At 38.1% G+C, this 13,206-nt stretch overlaps 1 protein-coding gene across 5 annotated transcripts in view; it reads left to right on the forward strand.

Moving 5' to 3' along the window:
• The window catches only part of TRIT1 (tRNA isopentenyltransferase 1), a 52,342-nt gene that overhangs the window by 18,439 nt on the left and 20,697 nt on the right, over positions 1 to 13,206 (forward strand). For 3 of the 5 annotated variants that reach the window (XM_037827596.1, XM_037827597.1, XM_037827599.1), the window contains one exon: positions 12,450 to 12,590. In XM_037827596.1, the coding sequence (XP_037683524.1) occupies positions 12,450 to 12,590 (141 nt within the window). Of the gene's footprint in view, positions 1 to 6,630; positions 6,677 to 9,214; positions 9,234 to 12,449; positions 12,591 to 13,206 lie in introns of those variants that run through there. The other 2 variants (XM_037827600.1, XM_037827598.1) reach the window with 2 other exon arrangements.

Here is a 13,206-nt window from a genome sequence, read left to right on the forward strand (position 1 = left end):
ATTGAAATATATTCACATACCATACAGTCACCCATTGTGTACAATCAGTTGTTCAGAGTACCATCATATAGTTATGCATTCATCACACCAATCTATTTTTTGAACATTTTTCTTATATCAGAAAAAATCAGAATAAGAATAAAAAATAAAAGTAAAAAAGAACACCCAAATCATTGCCCCATCCCACCCTATTTTTCATTAGGTTTTGTCCCCATTTTTCTATTCATCCATCCATACATAAGGTAAAGGGAGTGTGATCCACAAGGTTTTCACAATCACTCTGCCACCTCTTGTAAGCTACATTGTTATACAGTCATCTTCAAGAGTCCAGGCTACTGGGTTGGAGTTGGATAGTTTCAGGTTTTTACTTCTAGCTATACCAATACATTAAAACCTAAAAAGTGTTATCTATATAGTGCGTAAGAATGCCCACCAGAGTGACCTCTCAGCTCCATTTGGAATCTCTCAGCCACTGAAACTATTTCATTTCATTTCGCACCCCCTTTTGGTCAAGAAGATGTTCTCAATCCCATGATACTGGGTCCAGATTCATCCCCGGGAGTCATATCCTGCATTGCCAGGGAGATTTACACCTCTGGGAGTCAGGTCCCACATATTGGGGAGGGCAGTGAGTTCACCTGCCAAGTTGGCTTAGCCAGAGAGAGAGGACCACATCTGAGCAACAAAGAGGTACCCAGAGAAGACTCTTAGGCACAATTATATGCAGGTTTAGCCTCTCCTTTGCAGTAACGAGCTTCATAAGGGCAACTGCCAGTCCTCAATGTTTGTTAAAATGTAAGCAACAGTCCGGGTGAGGAAGTCCAACACTTCCGCATTTTCCCCCAGCTCCTCAGGGGGGCCCTGCGTATATATTTTTATTCTCTGCCCAAATTACTTTGGGATGTGTCACTATTTCACTCTTAACGTATACAAACCTACCATATCTCACTTCCTAGTCAAAGTTCCATGTAATTGTGGTGTTTGAACAAACTGACTGTAGAAGGTTATACTGTTTAGAAAATATAGATCCTGTACCAAATAGACATCTGTTTCCTTGGTCTCACATGGAAGCTGAAGTTTTAAAAAACAGTCAGTTTCAGCCTTCACCCTTTGGCCTGATTTGCCTTAGTCTTAGCCAGATCTGCTTCATTCATATCTCTAATTGAAGTCTGTCTTTTGCCCATTTTTTGCAGGGGTGGTATTTGTCATTGTTGAGTTTTAAGAGTTCTTTATATGTTTTGGGTACAAATCCCTTATCAGATATGTTATTTGTAAATATTTTCTCCCAGTCTGTAGCTTGTCTTTTTCATTTTCTTAATAATGTCTTTCACAGAACAGAGATATTACATTTTCACAAAATTTATTGATTTTTTTTTCTTTTATGGATTGTATCTTTGGTGTTGTATCTTAAAAACTCGTTGCCAAACTCAAAATCATGCAGATTTTCTCTTATTTATTTATTAACAATTTTTATAGCTTTGCATTTTTCATTTAGGTCTATGATCTATTTTGAGTTAATTTTTGTGTAACGTGTGGGATATGTATGGATGTCCAGTTGTACCAGCACTGATTTTGAAAGATTATCCTCTCTCTATTGAATTGCCTTTCCACTATTTCAGAATTCATTTTACTATGTATGTGTGAGGCTTTTTCTGGGATCTCTATTCTGTTCCATTGATCCATATGTCTGCTCTTTCACCAATATTGCAGTACATCTTGAAATTGGGTAGTGTGAATTATCCCACTTTCTACATTATTGTTTTAATTCTTGTGTAGTACTCTGTTTTATAGGCATATCAAAATTTACTTAATAGATTTCTACTGAAGGACATTTAGTGTGTTGAGTTTCTTAGTATTATAAATAATGCTAAGATGAACACCTTTGCACATACATCTTTTTCCCCTTGTGCAATTTTCTCTTCAGGGTAAATTCCTAGAATGCTATTGCTGGATGAGAAGATGCACACATTTCACACACACACATGCGTGCACACACACACACACACCCAGTTCTCCAAGAGCATTAGATTATTTTTATATATATATATATATATATATATATATATATAAATTTTTTTTATTAAGGTGAAATTCATATAACTTAAAGTTTGCCATTTTAAAGTGAACAGTGAAGTGGCATTTAGTATATTCACAGTGTTGCACAGCCACCTCTTCTGTCTAGTTCCGAAACATTTTCATCACCCCTAAAGGAAACCCTATAGCCCTTAAGCATTAATTCCCACTCCCCATTCCTCTAGCCCCTGGCAGTCATCAACCTGCTTTCAGTCTTTGTGAATTTACTTATTCTGGATGTTTCACGTAAATGGAGTCATGTAATATGTGATCTTTTGTGTCTGACTTCTTTCACTTTGGATAAAGTTTTCAATTCCTTTTCCCATTTTAAAAAATTGTTGTGTTGCACACATTTCATTTTATACAGTTACATACTGACATACTGCTTTCAAGAAAGTTTGTACTGGTGGTATGTCTGTTTCTCCTCACCCTTCCAGTTCTGGGTATCATCCATCTTTTTCATTCATTTCTTAGTGAGGTTGTCTTTTCAAGGATGTATTGTCCCTTTTTGTATTTCTGTTTTTAATTCTCTGTTTAATACCTGTTGTGCCCACTTCTATATAGTGGTTTTCATTTTTGTGTTTATTGGTTGGTAAGAGTTTTTGTGTATTAGGATTTAACCCTTTGTGCCATCTCATGTGGAAGTATTTTTTCATTTGGTCATTTGTCTTTGACTTTTTTTTTGCCATCTAGAAGTTTTAATTTGTATATTCTTTCTTCTTTTAAAAGTACAAGTTAGCTTTAACATTCTTTTAGAAAGAAGTCACATCTGAAATTTATAATCCTTGAACTTTTGGAATTTACAAATTGGGATAAAAAGTGTCATTGACTCTCTAATGTAAAAGGTGATATACCTAGGGCCTCCTTGCCTTCAGTGCCCCCTGTTGCTCTTCCTTGGAGCCACCCACACATAAATGTAGGTAATTACAGATTAACCATGGGGTCCTGCATTGTCGAGGCTTACTTAGGTCTGGAAGCTTTTGGTTAACCAGCCAATCATTTTTCTTGTGCTCTTTCTTTCACTCTCGTGCTCTTTCGCTCTCGCTCTCTTTTGCTCTCTCACTCTCTCCCTCACTCTCGCTCCCTCTCTTTTTGGTTTACATTTCACTGTCTAGCACAGTTCTTGTAACAGTGGTTTTCAACTCCAGCGGCACTTTAGAATTACCTGGAGAGTGTTAAAAATCACTAATGCCTGGGCTTAGGGTATTCAGTAAATATCTATTGGTTAGAATTAGATGATTTGCCCAACTCATTAAATTGCTGGTGTTTTCTCCTAATCCATAATCTTATCTTTAGTCCAAGGTCTTCATTTAGATGGAGTAGCCTGGTTGAGAGAAAACCTGGCTTTGCCATTAACTCACTGTATATATAACCTTGGGCAGTCACTGCCCCTTTCTGGGTCTTAGTTTCCTCTTTGGATACATTGGGTGGGAAAAGCTGATTAGATTAGATCAGAGGTTGGCAAACTTTCTGTAAAGGGCCAGATAGTAAATATTTTAGGCTTTGTGGACTATACAGTCTCTGTTGCAGTGTCTAAAACCTCCTTCAGCTCTGGTATTTTCTGTTTTTTTTTTTTCTTTCGGACCCTAGTCTGGGGTTTCTCCTCAAAGAGCCAAAGAAAATCTTGTTTAACCACTACCAATTAAATATAGATGTCACTTACATAGTGCTTACCATCTGCTTTGCTTGGCACTATTCTGAACACTTTACATATATTAACTCTAATCCTCAGAACAACCCAGTGACGAGTATAAGTTCTGTTTCTCCCCATTTTACAAGTGAGGAAACTGAGACAAAGAGAAATTAGATAACTTAGATAACTTGCTAAATGAACATTATAGCTGGGTAGTAGAGCCAGAATGCAAACCCAGGCAGTCTGGCTCCATTATACTATACTGCGTCTCCCTAACTTAGACATCCACCTCCAAATAATGGAGCACCTCAGTTTTCGCATTCTGTCACATCCAAAGATGGGCTATTCTTGAGACTATAAAGATGACCACAGAAATGGAAACTTTATTCCTAACTTTATTTTCTCCTTTAAAACATGCCCTTTTGTTTCTGTCCCAGCATTATAGTCACAACGTTGTCTGTGTGTATATTTCTAGCTTTCTGTTATGTTTACTCTTTAGAACCTTGAAGGAATTCAGGGTATGGTAGCTGTCTTCTCCTCAGATTCTGGAATTTAATTTCACCTTAGTAGGAATTCATTATTTCAAGCAAGCAAGAGTCAAATGGGGATAAAAATTTTATGAGTAGGAGGCCGCAGAAACAGCTCAAGTTATAGGCGGAGCATCCAGGCTTTAGTCCTGTCTCTACTGCCAGCCAATTATATGGCCACCGGAGCTCTCTCAGCCTTAGAATTATCAAGTGTAAAATTCAGGGGATTGCTGCCCTCCCCCCTACGTGGGATCAGACACCCAGGGGAGTGAATCTCCCTGGCAACGTGGAATATGACTCCCGGGGAGGAATGTAGACCAGGCATCGTGGGACGGAGAACATCTTCTTGACCAAAAGGGGGATGTGAAAGGAAATGAAATAAGCTTCAGTGGCAGAGAGATTCCAAAACGAGCCGAGAGATCACTCTGGTGGGCACTCTTACGCACACTTTAGACAACCCTTTTTAGGTTCTAAAGAATTGGGGTAGCTGGTGGTGGATACCTGAAACTATCAAACTACAACCCAGAACCCATGAATCTCGAAGACAGTTATATAAAAATGTAGCTTATGAGGGGTGACAATGGGATTGGGAAAGCCATAAGGACCAAACTCCACTTTGTCTAGTTTATGGATGGATGTGTAGAAAAGTAGGGGAAGGAAACAAACAGACAAAGGTACCCAGTGTTCTTTTTTACTTCAATTGCTCTTTTTCACTCTAATTATTATTCTTGTTATTTTTGTGTGTGTGCTAATGAAGGTGTCAGGGATTGATTTAGGTGATGAATGTACAACTATGTAATGGTACTGTAAACAATCGAAAGTACAATTTGTTTTGTATGACTGCGTGGTATGTGAATATATCTCAATAAAATGATGATTAAAAAAAAAAAATTCAGGGGATTGGACTGGGTGGATGATCTCTGAGTTTCATTAAATCCATGCTTCTCCAGTGTTTGCAAGCGGACTTCCAAGCTGCTACTGCAGAGACTCTGCATTGCAAAGTTTCTCATGTTTTAACTTAAAAGTATGTGCCAATTTTGTATTCTCTGCCCTAATCCAAATTTACTTAAATGTAAAAATTTTTGGTTTTTTTAACCGCTTAGTAAGATTCATGCTTCAGAAGAATGTTTCACATATCCATTATGTACTTCCCAGTTCCAGAAGCATGGCCTTATTTGTTTAGTCCTTTTTCTCTTAAAGAGAGACAACCACAGGAATAATAAAAGCCATGATCTGCATTGTAAATTCCAAACCACTCCTCTCACCAGACTGATCTAACAGGTCAGGTTCAGGTTCTCCTACTTTCTGAGCATCTTAATCTGTCCAATTTATTCAACATGTCTTATAGTTGAATTTCTGTCGAACAAAGGTAAAAGGAGTAATTGCCTGCCATGATGTTTCTGGGTACAGCCAATTCATCCTTTCTAACCTAGCAAAGTATAAGTTTAAGAGAAAAGAAAAAAAAAAAAAGACATCCTTTTATTAAGAAAGACAAGTTAGCTAAATCTGATATTTTTGCTACTCTTCAACATCTTTTCAGTTGAATTTTGATTAAAGGAAAATAGATTCGCTGGTGAGTGCCATCATCCTTTAAAAAATAATTTTTCTTTTTGCCCTCCTATGTAAAATTTTCTTTTTCTGAAGCTTAGACTATTAGAACTGGAAGGGATGTTAGGTATGAGGAACTTGAGGTTCCAGGACAGAAAGTGACTTCCCATAGTCATAAAGCTGAATTGTACAGAATAAGGATTAGCTACATAATTGGAAAAAGACACAGATGGTACAGTCAGAAGACATGGATTCAAAGTTAGCCTCTGGTACAAACTAACTGGTGTGACTTTGGACATGTTACCTGAAGTATCTGAGTTTCAGTTTCCTCATTGGTAAAAGGAGGGTATACCAGTTTCAAACTGTTTTGGACACCCAGTCTTGTTGGGTGGAACATTTTGATTGTTTCCTTGGGGATGTGACTCACCCAACTGTTGGGGATACTTTTGATTAGATTATTCCCATGGAGGTGTGACCCCACCCATTCAGAATGGGTTAGTTCACTGGAGTATTTAAGAGAAGTGTTGAGCTGACACAGACCTAGATGCTTGCTGATGCTTGGAGACGCTTGGAGATGTAGACAGAGGGACGTTTGGAGACGCTAAACTAGGAGATGAAGCCCAGAGTTTGCCCCGGAGAAGCTAACAGAGGACCCCCAGACACTTAGAAACGCCCTGGGAGAAAGAAGCAAGGATGCACAGGAGCTGAGAGAGAGGAGCCCAGAGACATTTTGGAGAAAGCCATTTTGAAATGCAACCTGGGAGCAAGGGACCTGCAGACGCCGGCTACTTGCCTTTCCAGCTGACAGAGGTGTTCCTGAAGCCATTGATTTTCCTCCAGTGAATGTATCCTCTTGTTGATGCCTTAGTTTGGACACTTTTATGGCCTTCTATCTGTAAGTTTGTAACCTAATAAATTCCCTTTATAAAAGCCAGTCAACTTCTAGTATTTTGCATAACTGCAGCTTTAGGAAACCCGAAAAGAGGGCAAAATAATTTCATAGGATGTAAAACCCTTAGCACAGAGTCTAGCATTCTGTACCCCATTTAGAGAGTATTCATTGAGTGTTTTCCATACATTAGGCATTGTGCTAGGTGTTAGAGCTAGAGATAAAATACATAGTTTCTTCCCTCAGAACTCATCGTCTATTGGGGGAGATAGAATATTTTGAAGACATGTACTGTAAGTGCTGTGATAGAGGTAAATAAAGGGTATCGAGAAGCACAGAGGACAAACACAGATGGGGAATGAGTTGGGGAGGGGTCTCAGGGAGGCCTTTCATATGGAGGTAATGCAAAAGAGTTTGGGACTGGATGAGATCAGATTTTCATTTTAGAAAGATCACTGGCTATAGTGTAGACATAAATTGTAGGGGTTATACACTAAAGGAAGACCAGAGAGGAAGCTGTTAGAACACTAATTAGAAATTATGAGGACTTCAGTTGATATAATGGCAGTGGGAAATGGGAGAGGGTGGTGAACTTTGAGATCATTTTAGGAACTATCATATCATGGACAGAACTTGGGACAGATTGGAAATGTGGGGGCGGGGAGAAAGGGAAAATGTGGAGTCTAAGACCACTTCACAGTTTTTGTTTTGACAATCTAGGTGGTTCACCTGAGTATGCCTGTAAAGGTAATGAGTTCAATATTGTACATGTCAAGTTTCAGATGCCTGTTTGGAATGATGATGATGATGGTAATGATGATGATAATGGTGATAGCTAGCTTACATTTACTGACTGCTTCATATATGGCAAACCCTAGTACACATGTTTTGCATGTATTAATCATTTAATACAATAATCCTTTGAGGTTGGATTTAAGGTGATTCCTACTTTATAAATAAGGAATTTGAGGAACAGAGAAGTTAAATAACTTGCCCAAAGTTATATATCTAGTAAGTGGTGGGACTAGGATTTAAATCCTGGCAACTTAGTTCCAGAGTCCTTTCTGTTAACTACTTCACTTCTGCCTCATAGTGATGATGGAAATGCCCACTAGGTAGTTCTATATACAGGTCTGGCACCCAGCACAGAGAACTAGACTGCTGGTATGGACATAGAGAGTTATCAGCACATAAATGGTTGTAGAAGCCATTGGTGTCACCCAGAGAAAGTTTTTAGTACAGAAATGACAGGGAGATGGTGTTAAGACTGCCATTTCTCAATACAGTTCCCTTGGCAGACACTGTTAATAGATCAGTTCTGGCCTCAGTAAAGGAGGCTGAGGAAGGGCCAGTGAGAGGAAGAAAACCAGGACAGAATGGTGCATTGAAGCCCAAAGGAGTGGGATTTATGAAGGAGGGAAAGCTCAATAGTATCAGTTTGTTGCTTTTTCCATTACTTGCTGTGAGAGCTAGAGTAGGAAAGTGTTGTATTTGACAGTCTGGTTAATTAGTGATCTCGGTGAGTGCGATATCTTTGGAGCGATGGGGGCAGTCAACAGAGAAAGTGAATGGTTGTATTAATCCAATGTTGTGATTTTTAGGGTAGGTGTAATCCAAGGAGGCAAGAAAGAGATTGGAGGACCTCAGGTTCAATTTGGATTGGGAAGGAAGTGGAGAGGGAGAAGATAACTTGGGGTGAGGAACCTGAACTAGGGGCTGAATTTTCCTCTTGCTGGTAAACTGCTGTGTTGGGACATGGTAGTCAGCCAGCACTCACAGTGCCCAAGACCCATTGATTAGCATACTCATTAGGAACAAAGGTCTGGAGCCTTTAGTGATCTGGATCTTTGCACTTAAATATTTTGGGGGGTTCTCCAAGGTGAAATTCCTTTAGATCAGAGTTTCTCAACCTTAAGACTATTGACATTTTGGGGCTGGATAATTCTTTGTTGTTGAGAGTGGGAAAAGGCTGTCTTGTGCATTGTAGGATGTTTGGCAGCATCCTTTGCCTCTCTCTACAACTAGATGCTAGTAGCAAATACCCCCACCCTCGTCCGCCATTTTGATCACAACCAAAAATGTTTCCAGTCATTGCCCATTGCCAAATGCTCTCTGGTGAGCAGAATCACTTCCAGTTGAGAACCACTACTGTAGGTTCTGCTGGGTTTCCTTTAGATGTCTATGGTAGATTTACCTCATCTTCATCGGTTCCTTTGGGTACTTCAGCTTTATTAATTTGGGGAGTTCAGATTATTTCAGCCTTGTGGCCTTTTCCCCCAGTTTTTTCAGTCTGGAAATAAATCCTCAACAGAGGTAAGACAAAGACATACATTTCTCTCTAGTACTGAGATCAGTGTCTAAAACATTAAATGCTTAATGATTATGACATTTAAAGACAATTGCACAAACTTTAATATTTCTTACAAACTTTTATGTCACTTATTTCTTTATATTACAGTTATCTGTATCTGGTGACTCCAGCTAGCCTGAATTCCTTGAGGACAAGGGACCCTTTCTTAATCTTCTTTTGATGCCTAACATCCTGTAGAGTACCTGGCACATGGTAGGGTCTCCATGAATGTTTATTGAAATAAGTCAGTTATGTTAGATAATTTGCTAAGTGGTTTAAACCTATAATTTTTCAGACTATTGCAGTCATTAGGCCTTTCAAAGAGGCCGGAGTTCCTTTAATATTGTCAAAATGTGACTTTACAGAGAAAAGCATTTTGTTCAAAGTTATTTCTATGTACATAGATTACAGGTATCCTCTGGGAGAATGGGAAATCGAACAGGGTGGCATGTTGTCTTTCAAAGGTGGCACGTATCCTTTTAGCTCTATTCCCAGCACCCAGGGCTGACTGTTCTGTGACAGATTCTACAGGTAGAGTCACATTGTAGATAAAATTGAGGCCGAAAATAGAGCGAATAGTCAATTGAACTCCTGTATACTTACCACTAACTTCAATAGTTATGAACACTTGGCCAGTCTTGTTCTAGTTATATTCTATCTCCCCCTCCCCCATTATTGCAATGCAAATCTTAGTCATGATAAACTTTCATTTGTATGTACTTCTATACACACCTCTAAAATTAAGGACTCTTTTTATATCCTTTTTTTTTTTAATCTTCATTTTATTGAGATATATTCACATACCACGCAGTCATACAAAACAAATCGTACATTCGATTGTTCACAGTACCATTACATAGTTGTACATTCATCACCTAAATCAATCCCTGACACCTTCATTAGCACACACACAAAAATAAAAAGAAGAATAATTAAAGTGAAAAAGAGCAATTGAAGTAAAAAAGAACACTGGGTACCTTTGTCTGTTTGTTTGTTTGTTTCCTTCCCCTGTTTTTCTACTCATCCATCCATAAACTAGACAAAGTGGAGTGTGATCCTTATGGCTTTCCCAATCCCATTGTCACCCCTCATAAGCTACATTTTTATACAATTGTAAGGACTCTTTAAAAGAACATAACCATAAAGCCATTTTACACTGAAAATTAACATTAATTCTTTTATCATCGGATATCTAGTCAGTATCAACCATACCTTAATGCCTAGTTTTTATTAATTTGATAGTATAGGAGGCAAAAGGTTAACAAATCACTCTAATATAAGAATTTACATTGGTAACCAATAGTTAGTACTTTTATGAGTTACAGTTTTTAGCTTGTTAACTTTCTACGAGCAAGGGTTCTGCTCTTTTTAAACTATTAACACTCTCCTTTCTAGTAGTTGTTCGCGTTTGTATGTACCATAAACAGCACTTTGACAAGAGGCCACTTCCTTTAATATAGAAAGTGAGACTGCTTCTGGGGTTTCTTCCTGTTTGATTTATGTTTATGTGTTTGTTTGATTTTTTTAAACTATTTTAGGGGCAGCTAAAAGATACACCTAAAGGCAATTCACAGGATAAAAGTTTATGTAGCCCTCTTGGGTCTCTGATAGAACATGCTGATAAAGATATTTAAATTTTGGCTTAAAAAGAAAATTAGTTGTACATTTGTAGCTATTGCATTTCCTTAACATTAATCCCAGTTAAAGATGAGAATCCTCTTTACTGTAAAGTTTTCTTCAGAGTTCAGAAACCCTTGACTGCAAAATCAAGTCATTGCTATATAAATTCTTTAACATTATCATTTGGAATTCTAAGCTAAAACAGAGCCAATTAAGGACTGTGGGAAAAGAGGGAGAGAAAGGAACATACAATTACCAACTACTTTTCCCACTCTAGTTTTCTTAATTTCTATAGCAGAAGATACCAGTATGTGGTATACCCTATAGCAACGTATATCTGCAGAAGGAAGTCTTGTTCAAGGTGCACAGAAAAGAACACCCTATGATTTTAGAGTCCACCAATATTCAGATGTATAAATGCAATTCTTCTGTCAGGCACAGATTAAATGAGTTAAAGGCAGGACTGGTTCTTTCCATTTTCTATTTATATTACTATTTTTTCTGTGCACTGTTTTACTATTTAACAATTTCATTTTGCTTGAAGATAGCTTGTATCCTTGGTGGGTAAATAACCTCAAGTAGCTAAGAGCCCACAGGCTTCTGAGTGATGACTGGTGACACTAAAATCATTTCCCTTTCTGCTTATGTTGTGGTTAGATAGCACTTACAGTGTGCCGGGCAAAAAAAACCTAAGTGCTTTACATGTATTAACTTATTTAATCTTCGCAACCACCCTTTGAGAGGTTATTGTTCTCACCATTTTACTGATGAGGAATTGAGGCACAGAGAGGTTAAATAACTACTCCAAGTACAGATAACTAGTAAGTGGCAAAGTTAGGAAATCATTTGAGGCAGCTTGGCACCAGGGTTCTTCCTCTTAACCATTTTACTGCACTGTACTTATTTGACACCCATATAAACAAAGGGAAACATGAGATAAAAAATGCTTTTAACATCTTTGTGGGCTCTATGGAACTTACTATTTGTTCATTTAATGCTCTCTGTAGAATCAGTGATTCTACATTTAATCTGGAACATTTAATCTGGAAGCATTCATTCCTATTTTCAAACTAGTGTTTTCAAATCTGTTCTCCATCTGAAACCTTACATTTAGAAAAAGTGCACTTGAACTTTTTAGTTGAATCGGCAGATCAAGAGCTTGCAGACAGGATATTGCATTTGAGTATTTAGACTGAATGTGCTGAACCTCAAAACAGTAATTTGGATAGATCACAATGTTTCCATCAGAGAACTGAACTGAAGTCAGTTAGGGGTTCTGACTTCAAAGGGTGTTATGTGTGTGTTTTATATGTATCTTTGCAGATAGGCCACTTCTCCAAAGATGAAGCCAATCTTACACAAGTTCTAAAAATCTTTTAGAGGCATTTAAATCTAAGAAATATCTAAACATTTTGAAGTAGGACAATGAGCAATGCAAAATGTTACCTTTCTGGAGACTTGTGATAAGTAGAATCAATAAAACAACCTGCCCATTTTTATGTGCTTAAAGTTCAGGCCTAAAGAACTTCCTTTTAATCTTGCAGAATTAGTTCTCATGGATTTACATACCCTTCTTATCTTTTAAGTCTGAATTATTAGCCATTATTTGATAAGAAAGGCAATACTCTGTTTTATTCTGCTTCCTGTCCTCTTGAGTTTTGTACTCTGGGCACCTGTGTTAGGACACATCTACCTTGGTGCTTTGGATCAGTCACCTGTTTGGGTGGAGGAAGGAACAGATCACAGTTCTCACCCATGTGCATTTGATGGAGGCAGATGACTTTCTCATGTTAAATTTCTTTCCTGTAGGTCTACAGAGGCCTAGACATCATCACCAACAAGGTTACTGCACAAGAACAAAGGCTCTGCCAGCACCACATGATCAGCTTTGTGGATCCTCTTGTGACAAATTACACGGTGGTGGACTTCAGAAACAAGGCGACTGCTCTCATATCCTTAGGAAAATGAGCATCTAGGCTTGGTGGGTACAAGGCAGTCCAAGCCAAGAAAGAAGTTTTCTCTTTCTAGTGACAATTTCTTCTAAGCAGGGGCACCCAAGACCTAACTACCAAGTGACAGCATCCTTGTTAGAACTATATGGATTGAAAGCTATAGTGCCTTGCTACTTAAAGGGTGGTCTTCTGATCACAGTATCACATTCCCTTGTAGCTTATTAGAAATGCTAAATCTTGGGCCTCACACCAAACCTTCTAAATCAGACTGCATTCTAACAAGAATCCCAGGTTATTCATTTGCACAATAAAATTTTGGAAGTGCTGGTTTAGTGGAGAGAACACTGATTTAGGAATCAGAAGAGCTGTGATCTAGTTCTAGAGCTGCCTTTTTTTCCCATGTGAATTTTGTTGGGTAAAGCATTTAATTACTGCCCCACCCCCAGCTTCAAGTGGGGATGCCAAATTAATTTATGAATATAATGGAGTTACAATTAGAATTTCAAAGGGATTGTTGGGTGGGGAAGAACTGAAAAAAATAGTCTCTGGGTGAAACTAAGAAATTTTTGATAATAATATGAGAATAATATGAGGGGACTTGTACTGCCAGATAT

This window comes from Choloepus didactylus, chromosome 2 (assembly GCF_015220235.1).
Source record: "Choloepus didactylus isolate mChoDid1 chromosome 2, mChoDid1.pri, whole genome shotgun sequence".
Taxonomy (NCBI): Eukaryota; Metazoa; Chordata; class Mammalia; order Pilosa; family Megalonychidae; genus Choloepus; species Choloepus didactylus.